This window comes from Henningerozyma blattae, chromosome 6, assembly GCF_000315915.1.
Source record: "Henningerozyma blattae CBS 6284 chromosome 6, complete genome".
Classification (NCBI taxonomy): Eukaryota; Fungi; Ascomycota; class Saccharomycetes; order Saccharomycetales; family Saccharomycetaceae; genus Henningerozyma; species Henningerozyma blattae.
Genome location: NC_020190.1, coordinates 550,715 through 567,461, shown reverse-complemented (window position 1 = coordinate 567,461; position 16,747 = coordinate 550,715). Strand labels below are relative to the sequence as shown.

General features: G+C 31.8%; 6 protein-coding genes across 6 annotated transcripts; 3 read left to right on the top strand and 3 right to left on the bottom strand.

The window, feature by feature from the left end:
* Positions 1 to 579: 579 nt before the first annotated feature.
* RPC53 (DNA-directed RNA polymerase III subunit C53) lies at positions 580 to 1,722 on the top strand (the record flags this gene model as incomplete). The annotated part of the gene is made up of 1 exon (XM_004181241.1): positions 580 to 1,722. One exon carries the CDS (start codon positions 580 to 582, stop codon positions 1,720 to 1,722), a length of 1,143 nt encoding a protein of 380 aa, XP_004181289.1.
* Positions 1,723 to 2,306: 584 nt separating this feature from the next.
* Positions 2,307 to 5,420, top strand: ATG9 (autophagy protein ATG9; the record flags this gene model as incomplete). The annotated part of the gene is made up of 1 exon (XM_004181240.1): positions 2,307 to 5,420. The coding sequence occupies one exon, from the start codon at positions 2,307 to 2,309 to the stop codon at positions 5,418 to 5,420; it is 3,114 nt and encodes a 1,037-aa protein (XP_004181288.1).
* Positions 5,421 to 5,672: 252 nt separating this feature from the next.
* On the bottom strand, positions 5,673 to 8,096 carry NOP14 (snoRNA-binding rRNA-processing protein NOP14; the record flags this gene model as incomplete). Its single annotated transcript, XM_004181239.1, has 1 exon — positions 5,673 to 8,096. The coding sequence occupies one exon, from the start codon at positions 8,094 to 8,096 to the stop codon at positions 5,673 to 5,675; it is 2,424 nt and encodes an 807-aa protein (XP_004181287.1).
* Positions 8,097 to 8,523: 427 nt separating this feature from the next.
* Positions 8,524 to 9,861, top strand: RPN5 (proteasome regulatory particle lid subunit RPN5; the record flags this gene model as incomplete). The annotated part of the gene is made up of 1 exon (XM_004181238.1): positions 8,524 to 9,861. One exon carries the CDS (start codon positions 8,524 to 8,526, stop codon positions 9,859 to 9,861), a length of 1,338 nt encoding a protein of 445 aa, XP_004181286.1.
* Positions 9,862 to 10,549: 688 nt separating this feature from the next.
* ATG38 (Atg38p) lies at positions 10,550 to 11,308 on the bottom strand (the record flags this gene model as incomplete). Its single annotated transcript, XM_004181237.1, has 2 exons — positions 10,550 to 11,197; positions 11,291 to 11,308. The coding sequence occupies 2 exons, from the start codon at positions 11,306 to 11,308 to the stop codon at positions 10,550 to 10,552; spliced, it is 666 nt and encodes a 221-aa protein (XP_004181285.1).
* A 757-nt stretch (positions 11,309 to 12,065) lies between these two features.
* On the bottom strand, positions 12,066 to 15,716 carry COP1 (coatomer subunit alpha; the record flags this gene model as incomplete). The annotated part of the gene is made up of 1 exon (XM_004181236.1): positions 12,066 to 15,716. One exon carries the CDS (start codon positions 15,714 to 15,716, stop codon positions 12,066 to 12,068), a length of 3,651 nt encoding a protein of 1,216 aa, XP_004181284.1.
* Positions 15,717 to 16,747: the final 1,031 nt, after the last annotated feature.

The following is a 16,747-nucleotide window of genomic DNA, read 5'->3' as shown; positions in this document are numbered from 1 at the left end:
AAGCAAAATTGAGCTATCTAAATTATCAGTAAAGTGACAATTTATTTCTTTGGAGTATGTATTCTTTAATTATTACTTTAATTTTGCTTTTTTACTGCATAATTCGTTTATTAACGATAGACATTGTAGACATTAATTGTAGCTCATCGCATTTTGCACTGTCTGAAAAATTTTCGATACCCAGAAGGCCGATTTGGAAAATTGAAAATAATACAAGAGCAGATTGAAAAATAGAGTTGCATTTGATAATTTCATTTAGACCAATCTATTCATTAATAAGAAACATTGAAGAACATATACATACTCTTTTTTTGAAAATATTTTTTCGTATATATTTGACCTTTATCTTTTAATTGTAAGGACCAATATAGAAAAACAGTACAGAGCAAAATAAACTAATTTAAAACACATAATGACAAGTCGTTTGCCTTCTTTAAATGGAAACAAACCTAAACCTGGCCTAAGATTTAAACCAAAGGCCGTTACTAGAAGAACTAAGGAAGAAAGAGATGCATCTGCTCCTAAATTAAAGAATGAAGAACCAGTTAAACCATTTGATAAAAGAAAAATAAAAGGGCAATGCCTGGTAATCAACAGCGGAGACTACCACGATACTTGCAAAATACACATGTTGTCAGTTCAGGCCCTTTGGCTGCTGGTAATTTTTCAAGTGATAAGAATGGTGAGATGAGAAGATCATATTTTAAATCTGGTAACTCTGATTCGTCATCTCTGGTTCAAAAAGGTTTACAAACTTTTGGTAATGCAGATAGCATATCTGATGATGAGAATGAGGATAAGATGGCTAAAGGAGACAAAGGATCAAGGTTTAATATGGGTAGAGAAATGTCATTACAAGATTGGAAGAAAATGGAAAAAGAGTTGGAACAAATTGAAGATGATACACAAGAGAATATTGATCCTGATGATGAAGAAGCTTGGCAGGCTAAAAGGATTGAAGAGTTATTTCCTGTCAGACCTTTACGTATTTTGCATGATGATGGCGAAGTACATTCAAAATCAGATAATACCGAAGAGGCTACTAGTACAGAACCTAGCACAAGAGAAGATACACCTATAATCAAAACTGAGCCAGATGTCAATATTAAAATGGAACATTCAAATGAGGAGACTGTTGAGGCAGCTTTGAGTGCTGAAGTGAATAATAATGCAACTGATGATCCAGAAATGCATGCCATTAATGAAGAAGAAATAGTACTTGAAAATGTTCAATATACAAATGATCATAATAGAATATTGCATAAATTACACTCGATCAATGACAAAGATGGAAAATTTGTATTTGTCCAGTTACCAAATATACTACCCGATTTTACTGATTTAGCACCACCTAAACCAGAAAGCGTTGAAGATGAAGACACTAACAAAGATGGAAAGGAAAATAGTGGTGAAAAGGCTAAAGCTGCACTAGAGAAAAAACCAACAAAAAGATTAGGTGCGCTAGCTAAAAAGGCAAAGAAAAAAGATGAAGGGCCACCTATTGTGAATCAAAAAGAATTATCTGGTAGAATTGGAACCATTAGGGTACATAAATCTGGTAAACTATCAGTTAAAATAGGTGACGTGATTATGGATGTCGCAAGAGGTGCCGATCCAACGTTCTTCCAAGACATTATAGCATTCAATGAGAAAGATGAAAATCCAGTGGCAGAACATCTAGGCCTAATTGATGAGAAGATAATAGTGATGCCAAAATTTTAGCCACGATGGCAACAATTTCTGATGAATAATGATAATGATTATTGAACTAGTACTAATCTCACTACTTTTTCTAATTATTTATAATTTATCTCCTGGATGATGAACATCATTAAACTCCGGCATCTTCAAAATTTCCAAGCATTTTTTAATTAGAATTTATAATACTAATCTCATTTAACCCATTTCCCTTTACATATAATATACCTCTATAGAATCTCTTTTACGCATATATTACGAAGATAGTTGCGGTTAATTCTAATGATCTTCTGTAGTAACAATAAATAAATTATATGCCAAATAGTCATTTTGATCTGGCGGCTAATCTGTTCTGAGTTCGGCAAAATTTGAGAATTTAGATTCATCGATTCATTTTAAGTGCGGGTAACTCATCGCCGCTTTCATTAGTTTAAGGGAATATAACAATAACACATACATTTCAAAGAGGGAGGATTTGCAAACAAAAATAATATTAGAGATAAGAAATTTCAAATACAATAATATATTTTTGTATTACAAGATATTAAAGATAATTGAAAGAATTATTTTATTCAGTAAGACAGTGGAACAGCTGCGTAATATAGACTATGACTTCACAACGACCTGAAGATTCTCAAAAAATACCACAAAATACTTTCTTATCAAGAATATTTGGTCTTCAATCTGATGAAGTATCCTCTACGATAACTAGCGGTGGCCTTATTGCATACAATACAAAGGCAACTGACTCAAGTGATTCAGCATTAGAGGGTATAGGGAAGCGAAAGAAGGTTCTGAATGAGTTGGGCAATGATGAAGAAGGTTTACGCATTCCTGAATCGGATCAAGAATCATCAACGGAAGACGGGAATTCAAGTTCTGAGAATGATTTTAGAATAAATAATCAACTGAATCCTGCAATACATGATCTGGAAAATAATAATAATAATAATAATAATAATAATTATGGATTCAACAACAAGAAAGACAGCATTATAAATGATTCATTCATCAATAATAAACCTACAGGAGGGAAAAGAAATGACATACTGTTTAAATCATTGCCAAAACTTGGCCAAGTTTCAAGTGATGAAGAAGAATTTAGCGCAAATGAAGATGAGAATCAAATAAATAATGATCTTATAAATAAGAAAAATAAGTTTAGCCGGACCATATCACCTAGAAAGAATCAAAACTTTCAACCAAATTTAACAGACATTCAAAGCATGTATGAAGAGGATGAAGAGGATGATGAAATGAATGAAGATGCGACACTATTAGGTCACAACAAATATAATAAGCATTATAATGAAGATGAGAATTTTATTAAACAGTCTTCTTTGTTAATACCTAGGTCCATTAAAAATACATTTTCGAAACCCCCTATTGATAGACGGAAGCAATTATTTACTTCTTCAAATGAGGCAAATAAGTCCAATTATTTGAATAATAATATTCAAGACAATTTTATTGATCTAGAGGGCAATAGAAATAGTAATATAGATCGAAAGAATATACGGGTCTCTACTATTTTTGGAAATAACAATCCTAATACTAACTTTATACAAGATAGTTTCTTGAACATTAGAGGTAATACTAGGACTTCAACTAACAATAGAAATCCAAGAAGCAGCCAACAACCAGGACTCTTCAAAAACATCCAAGTTCTAAACAATACTCCCAAAAATAGATTAGACACAATAAGCCCGAAAGAGACTGCATTGTGGAAATGGGCAAACGTAGAAAACTTAGATATTTTCTTTCGTGATGTTTACAAATATTATTTAGGAAATGGGTTTTATTGTATCGTCTTACAAAAATATTTGAATATTGCAACTTTATTATTTGTTGTTTTTATTTCAACTTTTATGGCTTATTGTATCGATTATTCTTTAATTCCTACGAGCAGCAAATTATCAGATGTACGAATTGACAAATGTTACTCTAGTAATATATCTGGATTCACAAAATTATTCATGTATATATTTTACGTGTTCATTACACTGAAATGTATACAATTATATTTCGATATAAAAAATCTAAGAGAAATCCAGAAGTTTTATAGATATCTATTAAATATATCAGATAAAGAACTGGAAACAATTTCTTGGCAGAGAATTGTAGAGCAATTAATATTATTAAAAGATCAAAACGCATTAACAGCAAATGTTGTAGAGGTAAAGGCTAAAAATAGAATTGATGCTCATGACGTAGCGAATAGAATAATGAGAAAAGACAATTACTTTATTGCTTTAATTAATTCAGAGATATTGAATTTAACTATTACCCTTACCTTTCTATTCGAATTCATACTGACAAAAACTTTAGAATGGAATTTAAACCTTTGTATATTTGGGTTCGTATTTAACGAAGGGGGCTATTTGAAGCAAAATATTTTGAAAGAATCTCATAGAGAAAGATTAGTAGAAGAATTGCAAAAACGATTTTTATTAGCAGGCTTTTTAAATATTATTTTAGCTCCATTTTTAGTATGCTATTTTGTATTACTATACTTTTTCAGATATTTCAATGAGTTTAAAACATCCCCTGGTAATTTAGGTGCAAGACAATATTCACCACTCGCAGAATGGAAATTTAGAGAATATAATGAACTATATCATTTATTCCAAAAAAGATTAGGATTAAGCAGAGAATTGGCAGATAAGTATATTCAACAATTTCCGAATGAAAGTACGAATATTCTTCTAAAGTTTGTTACGTTAATATCTGGGTCTTTCGTCGCTATCTTAGTTTTATTAACAATATTTGACCCTGAGAATTTTTTCAATTTTGAAATCAGCAAAGACAAAACCGCTCTGTTTTATATTACATTATTTGGTTCTATTTGGACGATTTGTCATAACCTCATTCCAAATGAATATAGAGTATTTGATCCTGAAGAAACACTTAAGGAACTTGCTACTTATACACATTTTCTGCCAAATACATGGAAAGGAAGGTATCATATGGAAGAAGTCAAACAAGAATTTTGTGAGTTATATAATCTAAGGGTGATTGTCTTATTGCGTGAATTAGCAAGCTTAATTTTAACTCCATTTATTTTGTGGTTTTCATTACCTAGAAATGCATGTGACATCATAGATTTTTTCAGAAATAATTCTACATATGTTGACGGCTTAGGCTATGTATGCAAATATGCAATGTTTGAAGTTGATGAAAAACCTATTATTCAGACTAATTCTAAAGACTTTAAGACAGCCCATGATGAAGGACATAATATGAATAGTTGGACTGTAAGTGATGAAGATGATGCCAGCGATCTTGAAGATAATGAAGATAGAAATGCGAGAGAAAGGATGATGAGGTCGTATATGTATTTCATAGATGACTACGAAAATAAGGATAACATGGTGGGTAAAACTCAAATTCCTCCAATGAAGACAGAGAACAAACCAGTGAATTGGACTACAGATTATTCGTGGAAAAAACAATTTAAGCCAGGACAAAGGCCTGACCTATTCCTGATAAACCAGCAATTGAATGATCGTCCTAGCAACAATAATGTCAGAGAGTATAATTCTACTGCACCAAAAAATTGGCAGAAGAATTTCAATTCGGACAGAGGTACTGTTGATTTAGGTGAATCTTTCATTAATTCTGGAATTCTAAAACGACCAGATAGGCTCCAAAAACCTATTCAAAAGACAGGAGTGCTTGCACTGGTTAAAGAATATTACAAAGATACGGAAATTGGGCGTTGATATTGCGTAGTTCATCGTTCTGTGCACTTATATATTAGATAATTTATATAAAATTTATTTTTATATAATATTATTCTAGGTTTAGTTACAGTTTGCCAGTTAGTGTCGTCGGATGACCCATAAGTATTCAACGTAGGAGAGTAATGCTTAGCTATAACAACAATATTATTCGTTGATATTATTCGTTGATGCAATTTAGGTTAATTATGCTATTATAATAATCTACATATAAAAATAAATAAGTAATTAAATCTATTTTTTAGTATTGCGAAGTCTCTTTTCCCTTTCATATTTATTTTTCTCCGCACCCTCTTCTGTATTAATGGAATTGACGATACGAGACATTTTGGCATGATATTCTTCATTTTCTTTCTTCTTAAGACTAATATTTTGTCTAGCTTCAAATCTTGTATCTTTACGAATTTCTTTCATAGTAAACTTACGTTCCTTTTTGATCTGTGCCTTCAATTTATTCAATTCGCTTCTAGTTCTATCTGGATCATATGATTTCTTATCTGGATTGAAGTTCTCTTCGAATTTTGGTGCACGAGATGGAATTGCAATTGGTTTGTGATTTTGTAACGTCAATGGAGTATGTTCATCAAACTTTAACAATCGTTCAATTTTATCAATAATGTGTTCCGAGTTTGATAAGGATGGATATGCAGTAGAGTATTGTCTTAGTAATAATTCAAAAGGCTTTATGAGCTCCTTGAATGCGGGTAATTCCTTCCAAACACTTGAAATTATGTGTTCCAATGATTCAAGGCAATTTTTAATAATTGATTTTTTAAATGTATCGGTTGAGTTGTTGTTATTGTCGAAAATTTGATGTAAATATAGTATTGGCGTATCATTTTCATCAAAATTAGAAAACTTTGTTAAACCCAAAGCATGCGAATCCAATCTAATTCCATCTAAATTGCTGAATTTTCTGTCTAATAAAGATGTTAAGGATTTTTCCAAAAAATAAGCAACCTCAGGAATAAACCTTTTGGACAAACGTTCGTATTGCAAAGTAATCTTAACTAGTATCGACCCATATGCCAATGCAGGTAATGAATCTAATTTTATTTGTTCTAAAAATTCACCAATTAGTATAGAGCATGGGGTGATAACAATATGATATTGGTCAGATGTTGAGAATATAGTACCCATAATACTAAAGAAAACTAGGTCACCGATAGTTAAGTTTGAAAACTTGCCTAAAGTGAATCTTTCTTGAATTTCAGATATTATCAATCTAGAGGTATCCGATAATCCTCTGTTGTATTTTTCAGCTAATGATTTAAGAATACGAATCAATGAGTTTTGGGCTGTCTGCAAATCCATAACATTTTGAGATGGATCTTGATTAGATATGAATAAAATATATCTTAAAAGAACACCTGTGAAAGTAGACATTTTTTCATTATTACCTTCAGCTAGCTTCGGTTGATAGGCTCTAATGATAGCACGCACCATTTTTGGATGCTCGTTTAGAGGTGATTTTTCCAAGAAAGATACCAATTCTTGAACGTTGGACGGGCATGGTGCATTTGGTAATTGTCTTGGGAAGTTAGATAATTGATTTTCAGCATGTGTCAGAGGCTCTTGTTCATCATCATTCTCTAATTGAACGTCATCATCAGAGTTTGCAATAATCTCGCCAGCCATGTCATCGTCATCATCATTTTCCCAGAATCCATCATCCAAATCTTCAACACCTTTTTCTTTACCATCATCATCTTCAAGCATACCTTTCATACGATCTAGTCTTTGTTGCTCTAATTGCTTCTTTTTCTCCTCAGCTTCATTTTTAAGTTCTTCATCTGTTTTAGTTCTATCTGCAGGAACAGCCCTTTTTTCCATTAATAATTCTTTTACTTTAACATCATAATCTTTATCGACTTCAGGTTTTTCCTGTATAGTGGCTTTAGAAGTCATATTTGAAGACGCTAATTCGGACATAATATCTTCAAAGTCTTCATCTAACGCATCCACTTCATCTTCCATTTTAGCATGTTCCTTTTGTCTTTCATGTTTATAATATTTCGATTTAGCAATAACTTCTCTCATAATTTCTGCCTTTGTTTTCTTTCTAAATGGCTCTTGGGTACCATCTTCATCACCATATGCTCTCTTTAGGCCTAGATCACCTTGATCAAAATCATCATCCATCGAAATAGTTTTACCTAAATGGGTTAAACCATTTCCAAACATATCGCCATCATCAAATTCATTAGTATCACCTTCCAAATTAAATAAATCTTTTTTATTCTTTCTAGATTGGCTTTGTCTTTCTCTAGTGAAACGTTCCAACATCTTTTCTTCTTCAGTCATATTCTTATCTCTCTCACCGTAAACGCTTATCAACAATACCACCTTTCTTACCTTTAGTTTTTTTCTAGATTCGAATGCATGTAACCTCTTTTCTTCACCAATTTGTTTTGAAATCCCAGGCTTACCAACAGCTATCTTATCATTTCCTATTTTATTATCTTTTCTCTTATTTCTCGTGGCCTTAACTTCGAAAGGATTAAAGTCTTCTCTAATCTTTGCAATTATCTTAGCCTTTTCCTCACGATCGAAATCTTTTGGTTGTCTTTTAGTATTCTTCTTTTTAGACTTGGTTTGCCCAGTTAGCCCATGAGCTTTCAATGTGGCCTTCAAGTTTTTCAGTTGTGACCCAGCCATATCTTAAAATTTTCTGAGTACTCACTTACTAGAATTATTATAGTCTTAAACCAACTGAACTAGTGAACTACTTAATTATTTCAATGAAAGCTGAACGTTCCTAAAAGAATTAAGTAGTAATATATAATATTTACCGTACCATTCTTGATGTAGTATATTTTCAACCATCTCATCTCATCAATTTTTTCCGATTGTCAAATTTTTCAGAAAAAAAGAATACCGCACGTGAACTCAAAAACCCGAAATTTTTAGATTTTAGCTAAATTCTAAAACGGTGGCAAAATAAGAAAGGCTCCAACAATTGCAGTTATTTTATTAAAGAACAAGAATCATTTATATACGTCTATCTTCCAATACGCCCGCCTTGAATATTTTTAGTTCACAAGTTAATAATTAGAAACTAACATAAGAATATATCTAGGATACCATGTCAAGAGACGCTCCAATAAAAGCTGAAAAAGATTACTCTGAAATTTTAAAGGATGAGTTCCCTAAAATTGAGAGCTTAGCTATAAATGATGAAAAAGCAGCGTTAGAAAAATATTTAGCGTTAGAAAAAAAACGAGACAGGCAGCTGATCTTGTCTACTTCAAAAGCAATTATGGCTAAAATTGTTGATCTTTTAACTAGTAAGGGTGATTGGGAGGAACTAGGGGAACAATTAACCTTATTATCTAAGAAGCATGGCCAATTAAAATTATCAATTCAATATATGATTCAAGAGATTATTAGACACCTAAATAGTGATTCTGGCATTACTTTACCAATTAAAATTAAGACAATCGAAACCATTAGAACTGTTACTGAGAACAAAATATATGTAGAAGTTGAAAGAGCAAGAGCTACAAGAGACTTGGTAGCAATTAGAAGAGCAGAAGGTAATATCGAAGAAGCAGCTAATATTCTCTGCGAGTTACAAGTTGAAACATATGGCTCAATGGAAATGACTGAGAAGATCGAATTCATTTTGGAGCAAATGGAGCTGAGTATATTGAAGGGTGATTATTCTCAAGCTACTGTTCTTTCGAGAAAAATTTTAAAGAAAACTTTCAAGAATGAAAAATATGAGACCTTGAAAATTGAATACTATAAATTATTAATCAGAATCGGTCTACATAAAAAGGATTATTTGGATGTAGCCCAATATTTCCAAGAAATTTATAACACAAAATCAATCAAAGAAGATGAATTAAAATGGAAGGATTCATTAACCCACATGGTATATTTCTTGATTTTAGCGCCTTATGGTAATTTACAAAATGATTTAATCCATAAAACACAATTAGATAATAATTTGAAAAAATTAGAAACACAAGAATCTCTAGTCAAATTATTCTTAACTCAAGAATTAATGAGATGGCCAATGGTTAAAACTACATACGAATCTACTTTATTACAAGATGAGGTAGCTTTCGGTAGTAAAGATAGCGCTATTCATTGGGACGAACTTCGTAAAAGAATTATCGAACATAATTTGAGAGTTATTTCTAAATATTATTCAAGAATATCTTTATCCAGACTAAATGAACTATTAGACCTAACTGAATCCGAAACAGAACAATTTATTAGTGACTTAGTTAATCAAGGTATTATTTATGCCAAGGTTAACAGACCTGCAAGAATTGTCAATTTTGAAAGACCAAAGAATTCAAGCGAATTATTAAATGAATGGTCAGATAATGTTGATAAATTATTAGAAAATATTGAAACTATTGGTCATTTAATAACCAAGGAAGAAATCATGCATGGCTTAAAAGCAAAATAACGCTTACTGCCATTATCCTTCTAAATAATAAAAACAACCTGGTAACCCTCCCCATTTCATATAGCATATAATAAGAAATACTATCATGTATAATAATTATTTATGTCGCAGAATTCCTCCTAATAGCATCTGACAGCATAGATCGTATATAATTCTTTTAACCTTGAATATCGTTAAATATGGCATTTTCAGAACGAAAAAAAAAAACGTAATACCAAAGGATAACTAAGTTGGAGTACTTCTGTGATATTCGGTTATAAGATGATTCCTAGGATTATTTGCAGTTACATGTTTCAATTCGGTCCTCGAGGGCCCTCCTAAACCAGGTTTAACGAATGATTGATATGCATATTTAAAGCTATGTCTCCATGCTGCTCTTACTTAATCCTCTCGTAATATCAATTTTGCTTATACGTTCTGTATAGAAATCTTTCTACCTTTTATTTACCTATAAGAAAATATATTATTTTGAAATATTTCAAGTTTTTCTTGAAAGTAAGAGTTTAGGGTATTCTAAAGATACTAGTAATACTAATAGAATGGACAGAGTCGTAAAAATATGATTATTTAATATGAAATCCTTTTAAATATAATAGCTAAGCAAACAAATAAGTAAACCCCATTTAAAAAAGAATATTCATATATAATTAATGTCTAAGTTTTTTCGGTAATGGGGTCAGATGGCTAATCATTCACCTAACTGGCGATTTCTTTTTTCTTTTGCACTAGCCACCAAACTATCCCACCGTTCTTTGAGCTTTATTATTTGCTTTGATAATTTTCTATTTTCTTTAGCCAATTGTTCAAGATTTAAATTATACTCATTAAATTTTTTTTGTTCATACATCAGTAATTCCTTATTAAATTGATTAAATTGCTGAGTTATATTAAATTCTCTACTTCCTGCCTCTGTCTTTTCACCTTCTAATTCATCATTTAATTTCATTAAAATATTAATTTTTAATTTGTCGATAATAGAAATTAAAAGTGGATCAGTAACCATCGAACTTTTATTGAAGTCAATCCCATTTATTATTGAATTATTATTATTCGGCAGCCATGAATTCAATAATGACATGGCTTTAGAATTATTACCTACACTAATTGGCCTTTGATTTCCTGTCAAACTTTCGATTTCTCGAATTCTCAATGAGATATCTTCTTGTAATAATTCAATCGCCTCAATTACACTCTCATCAAGATCTGAATTTCCTTGTAGTTTTTGTTTTCTTTTACAAGAGCCAATAGTTGTTTCTACTTCACGATATTTTTTTAATGCACCAAGTAGATCATTTCTTTGGGTCAATTGTTCTGCATTACGAATCAAATCATATATCTAGATAAAATAGTTTAGAAGTTAGTATTGAGAACTTTTGGGATCGTGTAAGTGTATATAAATATTGGGGGAATTGCACTAAATTCTACATACTTCATTTAGATCAGACATCAATTCTTATTAGAAATCGTTTTTGTATGATGTCAGTGCTAGAGCAATAACATACAGAATTTTTTTATAGTTGAATGCTTAGGGAATTATTTAATTTTACTGAGATCGCATTTTTCTATTAATATATATATGGACTTCGGACTTTTGAAAAAAATGCTAATTATGCGAGAATTCTTACATGCATATAATGCTAATGTTGACCAAGTATGTTGTCAACAAAGAAAAAGAGTTGTAGAAGTAGAAAGAGATCATTTATTTTTTTATAAATATTGATAAAAATTCGTTTTTATTTTTAAAAGACTATTTATACAGGTTATAAAATTCAATGAAGTAGTCATATTCTACAACTTTGTAGATAATTTTTATAATAATAAAGTAATTCAATTCTATTTTAAGAATACGCTTACTTCCTTACTACAATTATATACTTGTAACCACTTTAATTGTGAAGTAATTTTAAAATACTACTTGTATTAACATTGTTATTTATTAACTTCGAAGGATTTCCAGTTGACAAATGTTATCTTTCCCTAATAATTATATAGTATATTAGAATTCTTAAATCTCTTATAAATCGTTCACCCACAGAGTTTTGATTAGTATTTAAGGTATCTATTTATCTTTTACTCTCTGGAGAAATAATGAACTGATTTGGTTACCTACACTTGCTTATAGAATGTGAAAAGTTCTTGAATGTGTATACATGAAATAATTATGTTAAATAAAAATCCTGGCTGTAGTGTTATTAATGGAATGTCTACTGAGTTAAGTTGATTCTTAAACCTGAGGATGGAGCACCAATTTTAGAAATTAAAGAGATTGAATCCATCTTACCCTTTTCAGATACATTATACTTGGCACCAGTTAGAGGATCACTAACACTTGAGCTATCAGAGTAAATTGGAGTATAAGTAGAAGCACAAATATCAAATTCAGCATATGGATCAAAATCAATTTGTACAGCATCATGAGCTACAGAATCAGCTTTAGCTTTGATTTTACGAGCTTGTTCAGCACGTGGACCAGATGACATGATTTTTAAAAATTCGCTTGCAAAATATGAAGCTTGAACATAATTTTTGTGTTTGAAATTCTGAGACATTGCAACTTGCAAAGCATTGCTTCTATGAGCTGGTAATAATTTGGCTCTAGTGAAGTATGCAGCTAATTCTAAGTTACGTTTAACATCCTCTTCTGGTAGGGAACGACGTTTTAACTCTATAGATAGCCCTAAAATGTATTCACGGGCTTTGACAATAGCACTATGAGCAGTCTTTTCGTCTTCTTCTGTATCTACTACCAACAGTAGAACAGAATATATCACAGCACGGAAAGCCTCAATAGCTAACTCCAACTTATTAGATTTGAAATGTTTAAACCCAGCATCCATTAGATCAGTAACGTTATCGATATTATAAATGTAAGGTAACGCATTTGATAAATCTTTACCGTTATCCTCATCCTCATACAAACGTATGTGGCCCTTAATAGAAGGTAACTCATTTGGAGTAGTAGACATATAGGTTCTTGCTCCTTCGTAAACACCAATAAAGTTCTTTCTTAAAGGTTCGAAGTTCACAATACCAACTTGCTTGTTTAAAGCTTGTGCAGCAGCATCGAATGCACCAGAGGCAGCCAATACCCCGGCTAATTTAGAATTCTTAATCCAAGCTGAAGTTTCTGTTATTTCTTCGGATTCGTTTTCCTCCAATGTCTCATCGGCTTGCCCCTCTTCAAAATCGTTGCCTAAATCTAAATCTTCTTCACCCATATCCCATGCATCATCATCAGCACCTCCTACATCAGCATTGTCAAAGATATCGCCTTCGCTATCGGCAAACTCTGTGGTCACATCCTGGGTAGAGTTATTGTTATCATCATTGGCTTCTGTATCCTCGATATTTAGATCTTCAATTTGACCTAAGACAGCCTTTTCAAAATAAGATAATTCTGCATCTTTCAAAGTCCATTTATTAAATGGTGTTGATAAGCTTAAAACGTTTGTAGATTCAATTGTGTTCATGACATCAGGTAAAACAACATCTGAATCTGTTAGCTCAGAGGCATCCAAAATGGCATTAACAGTTGCTTCATCATTATTAGCTTTAGCAACGGCATATGCTAAGGCGGAAGAACCAGCTTCTTCGAAAATTGAAGATCTAACATTAGTGTTATTATTATAGAAAGAATTTAAGATTATACTTGAAATATCGTTTCTATTTTGAGCAATGTCTTGCATTTTGGATAATTTTTCATTGTCACCAGTTAATAGATATAAAAATGATAGTTTATCAAATTTCTTTTGTAATTGGTAAATAGTTTCAACTAAAGATAAATCGCCATGTAGGTATGCTTCTTGAGCTAATCTATCCCAAGTGGTATCATTATTTAATTTTCTTGCTTCTTCAGTAGCGACTTCCAAATTACCATGTTCAATGGCCAAGTCAAATCTAGTTTGAGGATCTTGAACGAATTGCAAAGCAATTTCTGGGTAGCCAGCCTTTTGTAAGTAAGAAATAATATTTTCACCAACTAAGTTAGAGTTATTAATAATACGTAAAACTTCTGGGAAATTTTTATTAACCAAAGCCTTTTTGAAACGATATTCAGTTGGATCAATAGTTAGAATGTCCATTTCACCATTACGGTTTAACGCATAGACTAATTTGCCTTTCACCTTATTAATATAAATAGTGTTTTCTAAAGTTTTAATAATACCTGATTCACCATTCAATAGCATGTATCTAATATGGTTTAAAGTTGAGTAAACTAATACACCAGTTTCATCCCAAGCGGCACTTTTGATTCTGATAGTTTCGTGCATGGAAGTAACAGTTTGTAATTTCTTAGTAGCAATTGTAATAGTATGCTTACTCATTAAAGCAACATATTGACCATCGTAAGACCAAGAAACATATTTAACATTTTTAACAGATAACTCAGATAAAGATTTACCTTGTTGAACATCAAATAATTCAACACCTCTTGACTTTAGTAATAAAACTAAGCCAGGGCCAGCATAAACAATATCTTTTAAGGCACTTTCTAATTTAATGGTTTTTGTAACTTTATTTTCTAAGGTTCTAATTTCTAAAGAGCAAGTTTGTTTTTGGAAAACAGCAAATCTATTTCTGGCAACAAAAATAGCAAAAGAGCCACCATCCTCAATGATACTTGTTGGATCAGCTGCACCAGTTGGATGTTTTGGTAGTACCACCAGAGCGAATCTATCGTTTCCTTCATTTACTAAGACAGAATGTTGTGAAGGATTATAAGAAACGCTTCTAAAAGCGTTCCAAGTTTGACCAATATTTTTCAACGAAACATAAGGCAAAGAAGCTACATTTTTATGATAATCAAAAGTTTGAACTTGTTTGGATTTATTAATGAAGAATAATTGGTTTTGGTGAATAGTGGCAGGAGGTCTTTCACGGTCTAATTTGAAGATCATAACACCGGAATCATGTGCAGCACCGAATAAGTTAATGTTTGGATGAGCAGCAATTAGCCAAAATCTGTCATTTTCTCTCTTAAATTGCTTAACAGGGGTTCTTTTATCAAGATCCCAAACTCTTAAAGTTTTATCTTCACCAACAGAGATGATCAAATTTTGATGTGGATGGAAAATAACACTATCGACGTTATTTGTATGGCCTCTACAAGTATCAACTTCCCAAGCTTTTGTGGCACTCATTCTCCATAATTTTACTTGACGATCATCACTACCAGAGACAATCAAAGGTAAGGTTGGATGGAAGGATACCCAATTGACACCTCTTGTATGTCCTTCTAAAATAAATTTCACTACACAGTCACCAAACCCACCATCTAAAATATTTTGTTGGGTTGACATTTGTTCTTCAAAAGAAGCTGATTGAGCTGGAGCAGAATGTTTTTTTCTTAAACCGGAAATATCCCAAACTCTTACTGTTTCATCTAAGGAGGCAGAAACTACTAAATCTTCTGTTGGATGGAACTGAGCACACATAACGAAATGGTTATGGCCAATTAAATTAGCGATTTCTTTTCTATTTTGCCAGTTCCAGATTCTAATAGTTTGATCATCAGAAGCAGAAATGATCCAAGGTAATTCGTGATGGAAAAATACAGTTCTCACATAATCTAAGTGGCCAGTCAATGTATAAAGACATTTATTTGTTTCTAATGACCAAACCTTGATGGTGCAATCGTCACCAGCGGAAACAAATAAAGGCTGGGTTGGGTGGAAATCAACACTACGAACCGGACCTTCATGATCTTCAAAACGGTGTAATAAAGTACCCATTCTATAGTCCCATAGTTGAATAGTAGAAGAAAACAAAGCAACTAAAGCCCAAGGTCTTGAAGGATGGAAGGCAATACCTTTTGCTCTAGTCGATTTTGATTCAAACTTAGTTAGCATCTTCATCTTGAAAAATGATGGGCAAAGGATGCAAGTTGAGTCTGATTATGTTAGGGTGTCTTTTATATTTCTAGTATTTCTGTTTTGAAAAGACTGATAATAAACAAATTTGGAAATTATTTTACTCAAAACAAAATAAATTATACCAAATATCTCGAGTTTATATCTTTACTTCTTCTTCTTGTAATTGGTCGAATCAATCAGAAAACTCAATTGCTATACCTCTATGTTTAAATGTATGTATTTTAGTTTAAAGACTTTGAAAGATCCCTTTGATTCTAATATAAGTTAAGGCCAATCTTCATTAGTTTGTTATTTGCATTCGCCAGTTGTTGAAACTTGGCTCTAGTCGTTGTCTGTTTAGCGAGCGCGTCGAGACAGTCGAGCTTGGCCGTGAAATTTCAAGAAATAAAAGTGCGGGTAATATACACTAATTATAAAAGCAAAGAAATATTGTCAGCGTTATAGCTTCTCTAAGAATATCTGAAACGTAGCAGAATGTTTTCACTCAAGATAATTGTTATGTAGTATAAATATTAGACAGACTATATGAAAAAAATGTAGTTTTCTGGGTCTTTCTGTCTTCAGGAGTGAGGGTTTACAGTTCAATCAGCTAACCTTTATTCTTACTGCTTGTAATGGCTAACTATTTTCTTACAGATTCAAGATCACATCCAGCCCTTATCTGCTATATGGTTTTGTAAATCATAATAATTAGCAAGGTAATATATATTTTCAATCATGTTTTACCTTTGGGGGTCTCGGTATTATAGTGCAGCGTTTTCTTTGACATTCCATTGTGGGGAATAAGGGGTGATTGTAGGATGAGATACATATTAAACAAAGGACTTTTGAAAACAGCTGGCAAAGTAAAAACAAACCTTTTTCTTAATTAAAAGTTGAATGTAGAAGTCAAAAAAAAGGGAAAAAAAAGATAAAACATTAATTTGAGATAATTTCTGTACATATATAAAGTAAATCATCTAATTTGCAAACATAAAGTGTTCATTCAAACATTAATTTACGGATAACATACA